Source organism: Nestor notabilis, unplaced genomic scaffold (assembly GCF_000696875.1).
Source record: "Nestor notabilis isolate BGI_N333 unplaced genomic scaffold, ASM69687v1 scaffold14340, whole genome shotgun sequence".
Lineage (NCBI taxonomy): Eukaryota > Metazoa > Chordata > Aves > Psittaciformes > Psittacidae > Nestor > Nestor notabilis.
In genome coordinates, this window is record NW_009910755.1 from 4,875 (window position 1) to 21,793 (window position 16,919).

A 16,919-nucleotide genomic window follows, 5' to 3' on the forward strand; every position below is an offset into this window, starting at 1 on the left:
ACTAGGCTTGTTCAGTGACCCAGCTGGTATGCTAAACCTTGACCATACCTTAGAAGAAATGGGAATATAGCAATGTTAGATGGTTACAGAGGTGGCATGTCTACAAACTTAAGTTTCTTTTTAGCAATGTCCAGTGAAGATTGGTTTCTGTCCAGGCAGAGAGTTTCTATTCCCTACTTTAAAAATAACTGTACAAGTCTTGACCGTGCTGAGTTCTGCTAAATTCAGGGCCTGTGTTACTGATTTCACCCAACATCAGAACATGAGGAACAACTCAAGTGAAACACACACATTCTCTCCAAGAAATTACAAATTAAGAAGTTCTCGTTTGTGAAAGGCAGGAATCTTACCTGATTGATTAATCACCAGCCTGAGGACCGATTTAATTGTATGCACTGTCTTTCAGGGTACAAATGTCAGTTTAATTAGCTAGCCAGAAACAATAATTGAGCTTGCCTAAAAGCATCAGGTACCAGCATGGCAGTTTGAAAAAAAGTATTCATTTTTTACACATGCTTTGGTGCAACTTGGGGTTTCCTCTTGTAGTAGTGCCCTCAGGAGTTCACTGAACTTGACAGTAGACTTGAATGTTTGCCATTAATTGTGAATTAATGGAACTTACATGTAATATGACAGTATATTACCGTCAAAGTACAACAAATGGCTCAGCAGCAACACTGCATTCCAATAGCTGTTTCTTCAAACAAAAGTCACTCGGGTTAAAAATCACATGCTAAATGTACGTGTTTGTCTTTAGGTGCCGTTTTAGAAGAACAGCCTCTGACCAAGAACAAAAATTGTTGTCGGAATAATATGCGCACAGGTAATTTCCTCCAAGCCTTCACTTGGATGTGCATACAGATATAATTAGAACTCTTTAAAACTGCAGTGATTTTGACAGCTGCCATTGGGATTGTGACAACTGCTGTGTAAGGCTGTCATCGCTTACTAGTCAGCAAACCGGAGTTCACCAGTCAGTGGTACAGATTCTGTAAGGTGTTTGCTTTGATCAAGGCTCCTATTCGTGATTGATGAGCATATAGTTCAAAGTTGCTTATAAGTGAGGAAGCATGCATCAGCCCCTTTATCTTCTGTCAACGTTTTCCACTCCTCCTCCTTCCCTTTTGGAAAGTAGCAGACTTCAGGATTAGACAGTCTGTAGTATTTTAGCCTCTGGACTAGGCAAGACGGCTGAGTCAACATGTGGATTATCAAGGCTGGCTTGGTTCTTTGGGGGTTAAGGTGGTGTTGAGCCTTTATTTGTCTTTCTTTTTAATAGGTAGGACTGTCAGGTTACAGAAGTTTAAATGCAAACAGACAAGATAGTTTAGGGACAGGTTTTCAAGCATGTCCTCAAAGAGAATAATTGAGACTCAGTGTATTTAGAGGCTGCTATTACTTCTACCAGTTTTAAGTATTCACAGTCTACCATTAGAAAGAACAATCTGGTTTCATTCTTCTCCTGCCAAACCCCAACTTTTTGAAAAGTAACTTTTGTGTCCTACTACTCATTATTTTCTCTCTCACATAGAAGGACATATAAAAATGCATACATATATATTAAGTAGAATGTAAGTTGATAGTTTCTAGAGTTGTGTTCATTGAAAAGCTAAATCTTTTTTATTTGTTTTAATTGCCTGTCGTCACCTGACTTATTACAGCTTTTCTATCTTGATTATGTAGCCTGAACATAGTACACAGTTCCCCTTCAAAGTGTACTATTTGCATTTTTAGATTAATATAATGTATCAACATACCCAATGAAGAATCCTAATATGTTGACTGACGCTTGTGTAACTGGGTTTTGGCTTGTACTGAACCCTTCTGATTGTCCAGTGTACTCTTCCGCATCACTGACTGTAAATTCAAAGGGAAAACTGTTGCTTTCGTGCTTTCCTGTCTATAAATAGTGCTGTAGCTTTCAAATTTGATCCAGATGACCACATTTCAGTAAAATGGGTATGGAGTACAATAATTTATATTTTCTACTTGTATCAAACCCCACTACTACTAGTAATTAGTATTTTTATAGTTAGAGCACCCCAAATTTTCTGTTGCTCACTTCCACAATTCTGTCATCTACTTTATACTGTATTACTCTGATATTTTCAATAAGTAGTAGCAAAGTATTAACACACAAAATAGAACGAATGAAAAGCACAACTGGATGGAAAATGGGGCACCTGATCTACACAGACAATTCTTTGAACATCTCATTACTGTTAAAATTAGGGTTACAATTCTTCCCTTAGCACTGGAAAGAAGTCTAGCTCTAGAAAGAAATAGCCTGTAGACAAATTGTCTGCAATTACAATCAGAAGGGTTTTGAAGTCTTCCTAGGCACTTTTTGTTCTCTCTCTCCACCCCTCTCACTCTCCTCTAATAGGCCTAAGACAGAGTGCCTGAGGTATTTTGCCAGAACAGAAACATCTAGTTGGGCCACAGAGCTGGTCCTTAATACACAGCTCACAGCAGAACAGTGAGACAATCATTCTCCCAAATGTTCTGGGATCCGAATGACTTGAGGCATTTAGTTTTCTTCAGTAATACACCACTACGCCAGCGTCAGACAGGCCTATGTCTGCATAAAGATGAAGAAATGGAACTGTAACGCTGGAATTTAAGGAGGTTAACAAGTTCTCATTAATTCTCATGAGAATTTCTCTGAAGGCTTTTCACAAGCTGTCTGAAAGGATCTTTCTGTGTTGCCTACCTCCCATCAACTCACTTTTCCACGTGGTAGAATTTCAACAACACTTAACTCCCTCAGATGCTTAAGAGGAGGTCGAAGTTCCTTCATTTAAGGAAGGATGCAGCCTTCAGTTGAATTACAGCGTTGCAGAAGTTCCACTGTTACGTTTGAATAGACTAAAATAAAACACAGTTGTTTAAAATCCTTCTTGCTTTTTTCCATTACCTTTTTATTCCTACTGTAATTATACTGTTATGCATGCAAAATAAGATAAAAAGTCTTTTGATAGCGACCTTGCAGTAAATTAATTGCCAGTAGACAAGCAAAGAAAGCGTCAGAGTTAAAATTAATTTCCATTTACCTTCTAACAGGGTAGATTAGAACACACATTTCTGTTATGCCACATCCCGAGCCAATGCAACAAGGTCAAACATGAACAGGAATTCAAATATGATTCATAGAATGGTTTGTGTTGGAAGGGACCTTAGAGCTTATCCAAATCCAACCCCCTGCCAGGGCAGGGACATCTTCCACTAGAGAAGGTTGCTCAAAGCCCCATCCAGCTTGGTCTTTCCAGCCTTACCTCTCCCCTCCTCCAGCTCCTTACCTTATCTACACATGTGCAAAAAGGTCCAGTTACCATCTGGGTGCCTGTTGAGCTCTGTGGTGTAACTGCCTTCATCTTAAAATAATGTAAAGATTAAGGATAACATTCTGTAATGTGACTCACTCTTCTATGTCAAATATGCCTTCATAGAAATGGAACACTGTATGAGAAGATGGGAGAGTGGAATTACTAGAGATGGTCTCGAGAATAGCAGGATGCAGGATGCTTAGAAGTAGCTTAGCTTTTCTGCTGCTCTTAGTAAAGTCGGATTTATTTTTTAGACAAAGCTGTAGAAGTTCCCTCTGGGGTAGAATGTCTTATGGCCACATTCCTCACTTTCTTCTTCAGGAATAGAGGAGAATGAGCCCTAACTCCTTTTCCTGAAGGAAAAATAAGACTATTAAAATCTTGTTTCCTCTTAAACAACACTATATCTTGTCTAGAATGTGTCCTCTATACATAAATAGTGAGACAGCAGAATTCTTATTGTCAGAACTTCTGGGAGAAATAATAGCGAAACCAACACCTGAAGTGTGAGGCAGCACATAATTCTCATAGTTGTGATGTCAGAAAACTGCTCTGGTTTTGTTTTCATTGAGGTATTGTGGTTTCCTAAGATTGAAGATCTATATAAAAATATATGTGCATATATAAAAAGTGAATTGCTGATGCATTAAATGTAGCATAATTAAATTCAAATTTACAGTTAGATATTATTTTTAAGCACAAAATAGACAACCACTGCTACAGGTGCCAACAGTACTATCCTGTATTTGGGGTATTGTTAGAATGCTTAATTGTGTTTAACACCCTAACAATACAGTAAGTCTACCAAGTTAGGAAAAAGCCTTTTTAAGATCTGTGGTAACAACATTGTAAGAGGCAATCTTCTACCTAAGTGACACTTCAGAGGCTAGCTCCTGCACTGGTTGTGAAAAACCGGGTCGGGAAAACCTGCTGGTGTCCAACTGTGCTCTTATGATTCAGCTCTTAACACAGCCTGCAGCAGGCTCAGAATGTCCTGGTCCACACCTGAGACTCTTCTGGGTTTTTCTGTACTGATTGATTCTCTCCCAGAAGCTAGTTAAGCGAAAGAGAGTTTGTGCCACTGGAACAGGACAAACCAGGCTTCCTACAGGTCCATCACGTGAGTCACTGTACTCGGTACACTCTGTGGTCGTGAAAGCCAAAGCAAGTAACGGAGAACCCAAAAGCTCCTCTCACTGCAAGAGAAATTTTGCATTTATTAATAAAATTTAGGTGCTTCATGTCTGATATGACGATAAATATATGGTCTTCTTGCATATCATTACATGAAACAATTCTGCAAGATAGGAAGTGTTCCATGTAGCTGGCCTGGAAGGCAAGACTGGTATCTTATTTGTTTGTGTGTGGTGAATTGTTCTGGGGGTTGGTTTTTTTGGGGGGTGGGGTGTGTTTTTGTGGGGGTTTATTGTATTTTTTTAAGGAAGCCACCCTCCCTCCCTAAAAGTACAATTAAGATCCCCTTTCACTGATAAAGATACAGAAGTCTCCATTTTAACCTGTGCCTGTTTTGGTCTTATTTTCAAGATCATGAAGAACTCTGTGGCACCAGTTACAGATCTTTTTGTCTAAACGGAGGGATTTGTTACATGATTCCTACTGTATCCAGTCCATTCTGCAGGTCAGTGAAACTAAGTGTGTGTGTTTAAGTATTGGCCTGTAGCTGCCTAAAGACTGTTTCTCCATTTTGCTCCACTAAGAAATTATGGCTAAAATGTTATATAAAAGAAAATACCTGTTACTATGGCTGTTCCATATCCAGCAATTCATGCTCGATTACTTATCTAGTTTGCAGAGACATGACAATATGAGAACAATAAATGTGTATACTTGGTGTATACCTGTTTGACAGGTGCAATAAGACTCAGTTATGTATGCACTCATATGCTCTCTATATTTAGAGCCATATTTCCTCCTCTCATTACAATACAGAAAGGAACAAAATACCCTTTGCCTCTCAGAGGATAGACTGTAGGAAAGGCATTCAGAAAGGCAAAGTACATTCCCAGTTTTTCTTTCAGATGAATTACATTGCAGAAATTCTTAGAACATAAAATGGCTTGACCTGAACAAAATGAAGAGGCACAGAAAGGAATATTATCTTTTAAGGGGGGTAAAAAAAAGAATGTAATGCAAGACTTCCTATGTTTTCTGAATGTCACTGAAATACTCAGAGGGCAGCTTTATAGTGACAGCCAAAGACCACTTGATAAAGAAACATCAAGGCAGCAAATACAGACATGTCTTACACCATTCATCTATGGGACCATTCTTTTTGAAGCCCATGTAGCACGCTGTCAAAGAAGCATTTCCTATTTTTTCACGTGGGTACACATCCTGCACAAATACTGCCCTATCCTTTTATTTTCTCATTTACCAAGGCATAAGATGATGCTAAATTAAATTGTCATTTTTCATGGTTCTGCATTTCCTAATTCTGAGTTAGCATTCCTCAAAATAAATTATGGTTAATTTAATGGGCTTACTTAACGTAACAGCAGGCATTCAGACATGTATTACGTACACTAAGGATACTACCTGTTTTTCTTCCATGGTAACTTCTGCTTCCTCATCAGTCTTGAGCTATGACTAATGATAACTGGATCAAACAGTTGAAGGAGAAAACAAAATCTTTAAAGCATTTCTTTCTTTTGTTTGGGACAGTTCAATTTAAACGTTTAAACTCAATCCTGTAAACTCATCTAGTAAATGAGAGAGAAGAGGCAATTTTGAGGTAAATGCTCAGTGAAAAATATACACAGCACACTGCTGTCATTAGGCATATTGTCCAATGTCACACAGTGAATCAGAGCCAGAAGTGAGGGTGAAGCTCGGAAGTGCTGTATGGTGACAATGATTTATTCTAACTGCTAAACCTCGCAAGCTTATGCAATGTAAAATGAATACTACAGCCACAAAAAGCAAAGCGTGTTGAAATCTGCACGTTCTTTTCCTAGAAGGAACCCCATATTACAACATTAAAATACTTCAATTAAAAACCAATGGTTAGACTAAACAGCACGACAGCATTTCAAAGCACCCTCTCAACCGTTGCCAGACTGTGTTATGAGGAAGGTGTATTTGATGCAAGGACTGTAAATATGAGGTTACAAATACTCAGAACAATACATTTTTCAGGAGCACAAGCTAGTCACCATGGATAATTTCCACTTTTTAAAGTGGCTCCAAATGAAGAAATTTGTAGTTCAGGTACTAGAGGATTTTATAATCTGCTGAAGCAGAAACGCAACATCCCCAGAGCATTTCTGTTATACTCAGGCAATCTTACTGCATTTAAATTGCCAAGTATTTTTCTTCTGTATTTAGTGGTTGATTCCGAAGTTATATGGGTTAAAATAGCAGCATTCTATTTAAGCATGTCCTCATTCTAGGCATGTTCCTTAATCAGTCAGAGAAGGCTAATTATAGATGAGAAAGGTTTTGTTTACACACAGATATCTTAGTAATCAGCAGTGATGTGAATAGAAACAACAGAAAAAATGTATCACTATTCAGCAGAATTCAGGAAAATATTGGGTGCTTTGGAACTTCAAGGCTGGCACCATCACGCGCTGGTGCAAAGTTTCTTTGAGGCAGGCTTCTGTCAAACCCCCTCTAAAGCTTCCAAGTGTCCTCAGATGCTCATCTCCCACCACTGGAAAAACTGTATCACTTTTGGAATCAAAGGCTGAATGGTCATTAGTACAGCATTGATTAAAAGGGGAAATGGAGCAAGAACGGACTACCAGACTGTAAAAATACCTTAAAACACATTTACCTTGACAGGCTACTTATTGACACAAACGAGTTGTGCTAAACACAGCCCAGATTACTTGATGTGACATCACTGCAAGTAAGTTCACAATGTAATGAGCAAAACTGCATCATTCTTCAGAAATCTGTGGCTTGTAGCATGGTAACAAATCAAGAGCCACTGCTTACTTTGGGAATTTCGGGTACTTTTACTATTCAGAAATGAATATATACCCGAGGTAGAGATTTAACAGAAATAAACATTAGTTGGCCCCCCTGCCCTGTGCGACATCAGCAGATTTTAAATAGAGCTGGTGTGTATTAAAAGATGAAGTTGCTCAGCTGCCGTCCTCCCCATCCCTTCCCTAACAATGAGTTCCTGCTCTCAGTAGCAGAAGATACACCTTTCACCGTGAGCAAGATGCGCTTCAAATGTACTAAATAAATACACAGCAGAATGGAGAAGGATGGAAAAAGCAGCTGCCTCAGGTGTATCCTAAAACATGGAGCTGAAAGCTGTTTGCCTCAGCACCTAATGCACAGCTGTCCCATTAATTAATGCAGTGCAGAATTAAGCAAAGCTTTTGTTCTCTGAGGGGAAGCTTTGGTACTTCCTTTTTGTCTTATGCATGGCAGATTTCTGAGAGCCCTCTTTATTTCAGACAAATGCAGATGGTATAAGGCCACACAAACACAGCTCCTCTGCTTCTGAGGGCAGCACACACAGGATTTCACAGTGAATGCTCTCCTTTTGAGGAAGGGCTCATATTCTGCAGAGGGCAGTGCATTCAGGCTCAGTACTGCAAGAGACAGAGGCACTTTGGAAATCTCCCTGGAATTTCAGTGTACAGTTAAAGGCTATCTTTACTTTCCCCTTCCTTTGCTTCTACCCCAACCAGATCTCTCCTCTACCTTTCCTATACTAACCCAATAAATCCCATGCAAATTCCTTCCATCACTTTCAGTATACTCCATCCTCATCTGGCTCTTCCTCTGAGATCGGGCTTTCATTCCCTTTTTCAAACCTCCCCACCACAAGTGACATACTTGCTGTGGCGTCAGCCTTCAGAATATACCCGCTGCACGTTGCCAGTGAAGGGCTTCCCACTCATCTGGGCTTTTCCTCTTTCTCTGCCTCCCAAACTATACTTTCACATACCCCAGGCCCTTCTGAAAACGAAGTGTCCAATTAGTACTGTTCAGTTTTGCTTTTAGCTTGAAAAGTAGGAACGAAAGTTAGATTAGGAACAAAAATTAGAACACACCCCAAAAGTATAACCAAAAAAAGTCACTATCAAGATCTATTTTTAATGGTCCATAAAACATAAAATGGAAGATTACCTTATGTGTTTGAAAAGTATTAGTGATCAGAATTAATATCATCACCAGATACACTAAAGCTTGCCATACAAACAACTTAGCTAAGGGAGTTCTCGGGGCAAGTAACCCATTCTTTCACCTTTTCTTAAGTAGTAGCATTTTTATTTTACTCCTTGTATATAAATACAGCTTCAGAGTAACAGTTTTGAAACTGCTCTGAACAGAAAACTGTTTTAAAGGCTGCTTGGGGCTTCCAATTAACTTTGCCATTGTTCATTCACTTTAAATTCTTTTTCATACGTGCTAGATGCCCTTATAAGTGTATGGATTAGGACGATTTTTAGGAGCCTGCTGCAAATGGAAGATTATGGTGATTTTGAAGCTCTCAGCCGTGTAATCTGAATTGCTTTGACAAGCAGATAATTTTTCAGCTGTCTTCTTCTCCTCAGAGCTTTATATTTACATGCAAATAATTTTTATACCTAAAAGCATCCAGGTTTTTCCTGACCAAAGGCTAAAGGAAAACTAAAATCAAGACTCTCGTAGTACAGTCTCAAGCAATGGGAGCCTGTGTGCACATTTGACTCAAACCCTACTTCCATGTTTAAAGTCTGTCAGGTACTCACGTATGACGCCCACCTTAGAGTCTGGAAGAGAAAGAAACCTTCTTATGTAAATCAGACACTTGCACTGTCTCATGAACTGCATCTGCAAATGAGACAGCAGTAATGCCCTGTGTTATTGGAGGGCTATTATATTTTAATTACTGATCAGATTGTAAAGGATTAATATAATTGCAGACCCGATGGTTATCTCCTGACATTTTATCCAATGCAATCTATTTCCTTCTACCTTGCATTGATGCTGATAAGGGTAGTTTGGATTAATACCCTATGTTGAAAGAGTCTGTGGATTTCTTTAGGTGTATTATGTTAGTGTTTTGTCTCCAGCACAGCCCCTATTGTACTTTTGTATAGAACAGTTCAGGCTGGCTCATCTCAGCTGAAAAGAGGTGGGTGTGTGCAGGCACCTAGGAAAGCAGAAATCTGGATGCTGTCTGAAAATGGGAGTTTCTAGTCTCACAGCTTTACCTCAAACACTGAAAGCAGTTGTCTTTCAACTCCAACTGAGTAATACATGGAAATTTCTTACAGGACGAAAGACCTTTTTTACATTGTAAAAATCAACTTTGGAATGCTACATAGGACCATTTAAAGCCAACGGACAGCACATGCTGAAAGAGCAGGCTAAGAACATGCAGCTGTTGTGCAACAGCAGCCCGTGGCCTAGTGACCACAAGACTTAAATTAGCAGAACTCCCTCTTACTATAGCCTAGAAGCAGGTCTCTGGTTTTTGCTCTCATTCATTCAAGTGCAAGAAACACAGCTGCCTGCCACATTAACAACTACAAGGGTGTCGTGCTTAACTTGGGCTCTACTTTCTGGCATCCCTTATAAACAAGATAAACTACGAGCTGCTATTGACTTTTAAGGCTGTGTATAGTAAAACTGACTACCTCTACAAGACACTGTATAGTTACCATCAATCCGGATTATGTTCACAGCCCAATTGCTTGTTAGAGACTACTTTTCTGTCTTGCTTGCAGTCACTTTGAATGTAACTCCACTGAAATTACTGGAGCTCTGCTAATGCAACAGGATAAGTGAGTTCCAATGCTGATTACTGAAGTCTGCTTAGTTTCTTTCCCACCCGTTTCAGGAAAGGACTTAAAGTAGAAACCTTTCCCTTTTTTACTTGTCTTAATGCATCAGCTGCTTCTACATTTAACATAGTACTTCCCCTGTTTGTACATCAGCATTAATGACTTCATAACTAATATCTGGATTTTCAGAAATGCCCATACTATTGCAGAGCCTGTGGGTAGGGTCATATTAGCTATAATTTTGTTTAAACGTTACCAAGAGACACCTCATTTCAATTTTCCCATTTCTATGAAAACCTCCATCATTTTTAGGTTACTTGGAAGTATGTTCTACATAGCATGGAAATCAGTTTCAGCAAGCACATCAACAGGTCAGCCTAGAGAAAGTAGCTGAGAAGCTTTGTAATCCCTAATCCATTGCACACAGTCAAATACTATTTGACTGGCAAGTCATGGAAAACATAGTTCTAAAACTTGTTTTGGTTACATCCAGGAAGAATTAATACGTTCAGCATCCAGGATGTTTTAAGTTTTGTATGCTCATTAGTGAGGGTCTTTTCCCCTTTGCTATAACTTTGGATTCATATTGTGGCTCCTCTCCCTCTTGAAGACTTGTGACTACCTTAAGCATCTGGTTCTGTTTGCTGTTTAGTAGAAAGTGGCTACAATCTCAGTGACCTTTTTGCTACACTGTCATCACATTCCCAATTTTTTTCCTATGGTATTTCCCAGGACATGAATATGGCTTCCATGCACTGCTCATGCCAACTCACGTATCACAACAGTTCTCTTAAGCCTGGCCTTTTACCTAATCCTATGTGCAACTCCCTGCACCCAGAAGGACTGCCTTTTCTTCCTCTTCCTTCAGTTTTCTCTCTAGGCTACTGACTTACCCTTTAGACTTGTTCTCTAGAACTTTTCCCTGAGCATTATCCTGATGCCAAAACCTATTTATTTTTTTTTTCCTGTATTATTTTAGACTTGCATTTTTCTCCAGTTTCCATTGGTATTCAAGAATACTTCTGTGAATTTTATATTCCATTTTCTGTCCCTGTTATTCTATTCAGCTTTCCAAAGCATTTCTCTCTCACTTGCCAGAGAACAATGCCCCACTCAAACTGCACTTCTATTCTTAAAGTATTCTGCAGTATTTCAGAAATAGGCCAGTGAAATGCCACTATACCTACCGTAAATATCTGGAACATTATCTCCAGCAATCAGAGCAGCCTTGACTACCCTTCCTTCTCCCAGCAGTCAAATATAGTAACTTTGAAAAGTCTCGCATCATCCTTAGCAAATGGTGGCTGTTTGATCACTTGCACAGCTTTAATATATGATGATGATTACCTTTTTTTTTTTCCCTAATGTCTAAATCTTCCATTTTATTTCCAAAACAAAATGGTAGTAATTCCCTGTGCAATAGTTTAGACCAGTAGTACTGAAATAGTGGTCAATGTACAGGAAGCAATGCTGGGAGTCACACCAAGCGTGCATGTTGGTATGCTCACGGTGATGCCTTTCTCTTATTCAGATATGCTAGACATCTTTCTTCTTTTTTAGCAGTTCCTCACCACTCAACCTTCTTTATCCCTCATGTGAAATTATACCTTGCAGCTGCCAATGCAATTGCTTATGTCACCGATTATTATGACTTCAGTGCCAGAAATAGCAAGAAGGAGCAAGATCTTTAGCAATACAAACAGAGAGAAGCAAATTTACATACATAAAAGATACGTGGAGAATGTAGTTATTGAGTGAAGTGCTTCTCATTTTCTGTAATGCTATAAATTCTTTAAGAAAACATAGAAGAAGAAGTGAAAAATGTAAGACAAATGAAGACTGGCTGCCCAGGGAAGTGGCTGAGTCACCACCCTTGGAGATATTTAAACGACATATAGATGTGGCACTTCAGGACACGGTTTCGTGGTGGACTTGGCAGTGCTGGGTCAACTGTTGGACTTGATTATCTTAAAGGTCTTTTCCAACCTAAACAATTCTATGATTAATTTAGCTTCAACCTATCTGTTTTTGACTCAACATGAATTACTAAGCCATTAATTTTACTTATTTTTAACAAAACATCGTACCATTTGACCATGGTAAAATAAATACCATATTCATTTCAATCCTCCTTCAGAAGAAGTTTTCAGAAGTTCAGTACATAAAATAAGCATAGTAGAGAAGACTTTTAGCTACATCTTTCCAAGAGAGGGCCATTCACTAAGCACGTAACATGTTCTGTCATTATTACACTGCATAAACTACTCGTGCAATTTAAGGTGTACTGTGTCTCAATTAATTTAGCTGAAGTTACATGAAAGTGAGAAAAGAAAGCATGACTATTGTGTGAGAACCAGTGGGATGACACAGTTAACATTGAAGAGGGGAATTTAATTAATTAAATCTTCCAGTGGAGGAGGCAGATTTAACTCCCAGGTACACCTTTGTGAAGCATATTGCTAATCCAATGAAGGTATTATGAAGGATATGGTTTAAGATATAAACGCAATATGGATCAGAATGTAAACTTGATGCCCAACATGCCTGTTCCCTTTGTTCCAGAAATGTGAGGTGAGTGGAAATTTCAGAAGAAAACTTGCTGTGAAGCAAATATAGACCTTGAATTATGCTGTAGCAAGTTCTCTTCCCCTTTAAGACCCAAAGAAGCCTTTGTGCTTTTCATATTAGATGACAAGTTACCATCTAATCCAAATAAAATTTGGTTTCCCAGGTGTATTGAGAACTACACAGGAGCCCGCTGTGAGGAAGTTTTGCTGCCCAGCATCAAGTCCCAAGCTAAAGGTGACCTGTTTGCAGCTTTCTTGGCTTCACTGCTTCTTCTAGGAGTTCTTGTAATTGGAGCATTCTACTTCCTTTGCAGGTAAAAGTGCTTCAGAGTGCTGAAGCTATTTAATCAAGTAGAAATTTCTTCTGGTAATCATGTACTAATTATTTGAATGTAAAAGTATGTAATGAATTATCCATAAGGTTTGTATGGTTATTCAGCATAATTAATGTGGATGATTCAACTTGTTGCTTGTGATATTTTACTTACTGGCTTGCAGTAGTCTCAATGTCTTTTCTAAGCTAGTACCTAGAGTTGCTTTTTAAAAAAGACAAATAGTACACCCATTTCTGAGAGATTTTTACAGTCTGCTCAGAATTAATGCAACATTGCAAAACTTTAGTCAACCCTTATGTTGTTCAAAGATTGAGAAGTAGAAGCAAATTACTAAAGTGCGTGGCGATCAGAAACTGTTCCACTGCATTGAATTGCCAGCCAAACCAACCGGGGCCATTAGCTCCCAATTCCTTTACGACTTCTGGTTTAAAAAGGAAAACTAAGGAAAAATCAAATTCAAGAAAAATCCTAGGTAAATGCTCATTAACTAACTATCATCTAGAACAGGTCAGAAGACTAACTCATTTGTCCAGGATGATGCATGTTTGAGTAGTAAGAAAACATCAGTGCTAGACAGCAAGTGATGCAGCTTTGGGGTTAGTAGAATTTTAGGACTATTAGGACTTTCAATGAAGACACACAAGCAGATTCTGGGATTAAGTCAGCTCCTGATGCTGTACAAATATGAGTCCACGTATACCAAACCCAAACAATCTTACTGTCTTCAGTTACTCTCAGCATTCATGTATGCAAATCACCTCCTACATCCCCTCTTGTTTTTTGAGTACAGCACTTTTTGTAAGAGCTCATTTTGTCATATACTATTAATATGTATTTATGCCTTTATGAGGCAACTTACTAGCCCCTATAGTTCTTAACCACCACAGACTTGCAGCTACTTCCTCTTTCTCCTATGCTGCATTTCTTCTTGGTCATGATAACCTAAGGTTCTTGCAATTCTATTCTTTGCTCTCCCGTAATCACATTGCCAAATCAACCTCTCTGATCAGTGCCTTTCAATGAGCGACCTTTGGAATAGCTGGTCTAGTTTTACCTCAGCTGCTGTCATGGAAACCCACTGAATGCCAGTTTTTCCCATAGCTGAATATATTTAGAAGAGAGAGTATTTGATAAAACAGAGTTTGTATTAAAAACTCTCATTGCAGAGGATACTGCTTTGTCATTTTAGTTCAATTAATCCTGTCTCAGCTGTGGAACACCACGGCATCAGTTTGCTAAACAACATTTGCAGATGGAATACAGCTTTAACTAAAGAAAAAAGTTATTCAAGTCTCATAGAGGTACAGAGAGTATTTCTTTAAAGCTTACCTCTGAGAAGAGGAAAATCGTCTTCAGGGAGCAGACTTCAGAGAGTAATCTGTTAAAAGATCCCTTTCCTCCTGCATACAGTAAACTTAGGGGAAGGCTGGAGATAGATTTACTGAGTTTTACAGGCAAAGATCCTTGCATTGCAAAGTACAGAAGCTGAGAATAACAGCAGTGACAGGCAAGTCTTTTATTAGACAGTTGGAAGACAAACCCCAAGGACTCTACTTCTTCATAGGAAATTAATTTACTCAAGCTTTTCTTAACTGGAAAAGCAAGTAGTAGTGCCTCTTTGTTAGAAAAACAAAGGCAGCAACTCAATCTTAACAGAGTTGCCCTTGAACCTGTCTTACGTACCAGACTAGCTTGGGAAAGCTCGTAAAAGATCTCATAGCGTAAAGATCAGTGTAAAGATCACCTTCTTTGCACTAAAGAAGTGTGACCAGCAGGTTGAAGCGGGCCTACAAGGATGCTGGAGAGGAACTCTTCATCAGGGACTGTAGCAACAGGACAAGGGGTGATGGGTTTAAACTGAAATAGGGGAAGTTCAGGTTAGATACAAGGAAGAAGTTCTTTACTGTGAGGGTGCTGAGGCGCTGGCACAGGGTGCCCAGAGAAGTAGTGAATGCTTCATCCCTGGCAGTGTTCAAGGCCAGGCTGGACAGAGCCTTGAGCAACCTGGTCTGGTGTGAGGTGCCCCTGCCCATGGCAGGGGGTTGGAACTAGATGATCTTAAGGTCCTTTCCAACCCAAAGCATTCTGTGATTCTACAGAAGGACATTACTGGCTCAAAGTTTTGTCTTACCTTTACACTTCAGAGGTTGACGTAGCACAATCATCTTCTACTAGAGAACTCACCTGTAAGAGAAACACTTGCCGTGTAAAAGTCTTTATCTCTTGACTGAAGTGACCAACATACAAGAGTCTCAAGTGAATCCTTTAGCCTACTCCTCTCTATTCAGCTCTATAAACAAGGATTATTGTTAGCAGCTGTCACTAATATTTTTTCCCAGAAAATTTGATCTAGCACCATCATAACATCCTGGAAGAGGGTGGAATTGAGACTTGTAAGGGTTCGCTGTGGGTTTGTGTCAGCCTTGACTTGTCCTCTTCAAAGAATATATTACATTTAAAATGCTAAGAGAAATCCTGTGCTATCCGATTTCCACTCCTACACTTCATTAACAAGTATGTTTGATCCAGAATCAGAAAGCACAGGTGCCCCCCCTTGCATGTTAGTAAGCATTTCTGTGGCTCCTTCAGCAGAGGATTCTAGCACAGTTTTAGTATGAACAGTAATGCAATCTGGAGGGATGCAAAAAGGGGGATATTAATTGCAATTGAGGATATAGAAATTGAACCTCTAAAATTCCACATATAATCTTTTAGAATTTAGGAGATCAGTTTTCTGTCCCTGTCATCACTTGTATTCACCTGTATTTCCTTTCTAAGTTTTCTTCCTCTCAGGCTGCTTGGGGCAGATTTCAGGACCAGGAATGTGCAAGTGCATTTAATGCTCCCTACAGACAAATCCATTCTGATACAAGGGTGGAGAGAGAACCAGCCCAGCACACTGAAGTAACATTCCTATGTTACATCATCAAGTTTTCTCCAGGAGTGTGTTATTTCGTAGGCAAGAAATGTGGCTTCTCTCTCAAAGGGAGAATCCCAGTCTTTAAAGATCATGCTCAGCTCTGTTTGCCACCTTCCTGTACAAGCTCGGCACATAAAACTATTGCTATTTCTAACCACCGAGATTCACCAGAAGACATGGCACCATGCCAACAATTTCATTTTAACAAAGATAGTCAAATATTTACATTGTGAATGTAAAACTTATCCACATATATATATTTTCAATCAGAACTGGTTTTCTGAGAGTGATTTGCTATTCAACACTGAAAAAATGTCTTGGATTAGAGTAGGCTTTTGTGTGTGTTTAGGCCCAGGACCTGCATAACATGTTAGCAGAGCAGAGTGTATGGAGGCAGAGCACATCCAGCTCTAGCTACTCTCTATCTTCAAACACATACACACCATGACACGCAGTGGTTCCGATAAAGCCTATCAGTTAACCTGGGGAAAACAGGAAAGTGTGCAAAAATCCTTGCTATTACATTATTACTGAGGTAAGAAAGAGCAGATTTTGCTACAAGCATTTCACCTTTCAGTGCAGGTCCACCTGGCCTTCTTTCTCCAGAAACATACTGTGCAAGAGTTCCTGGGAGAGCAATAAGATAGGTGATGAGTACAGATTTCACATAAGCTAGCTTTTGTTTAGAAACATTATAGAGACCTGGACACCAGAGCTTAGAGGAACAGAGAAAACCCTAGGGAAAACTAAAATAAATCTGCAGTTCACCTGTATACGTTATTAAAAGTCCATGTTGAAATGGCACATTACCTGTAAGGTGAGTATAATACTGATGAACAGGAACTCAGCCAGGCAAAACAACAGGGTCTAGGAATAAAGCCATTTAAGCTATCCAAGACAACAGACTTTGTGGAGGAGGTATAACACCACAGGACACGAACTGGACAGAAAGGAGGAGAGCTCGTGACTCTTCTCAAGAGAGCAGATGTCTAATTACTATTAAAAGAAAGGGAAAG

General features: G+C 39.3%; 1 protein-coding gene across 1 annotated transcript in view; it reads left to right on the forward strand.

Annotated features, from left to right (window-relative positions):
• Positions 1-813: 813 nt before the first annotated feature.
• Positions 814-16,919, forward strand: part of NRG4 (neuregulin 4) — a 16,645-nt gene continuing 539 nt past the window's right edge. The window contains exons 1-3 of the mRNA XM_010011526.1: positions 814-823; positions 4,872-4,965; positions 12,813-12,962. Coding sequence (XP_010009828.1) covers positions 814-823; positions 4,872-4,965; positions 12,813-12,962 — 254 coding nt within the window. The remainder of the gene's footprint in view (positions 824-4,871; positions 4,966-12,812; positions 12,963-16,919) is intronic.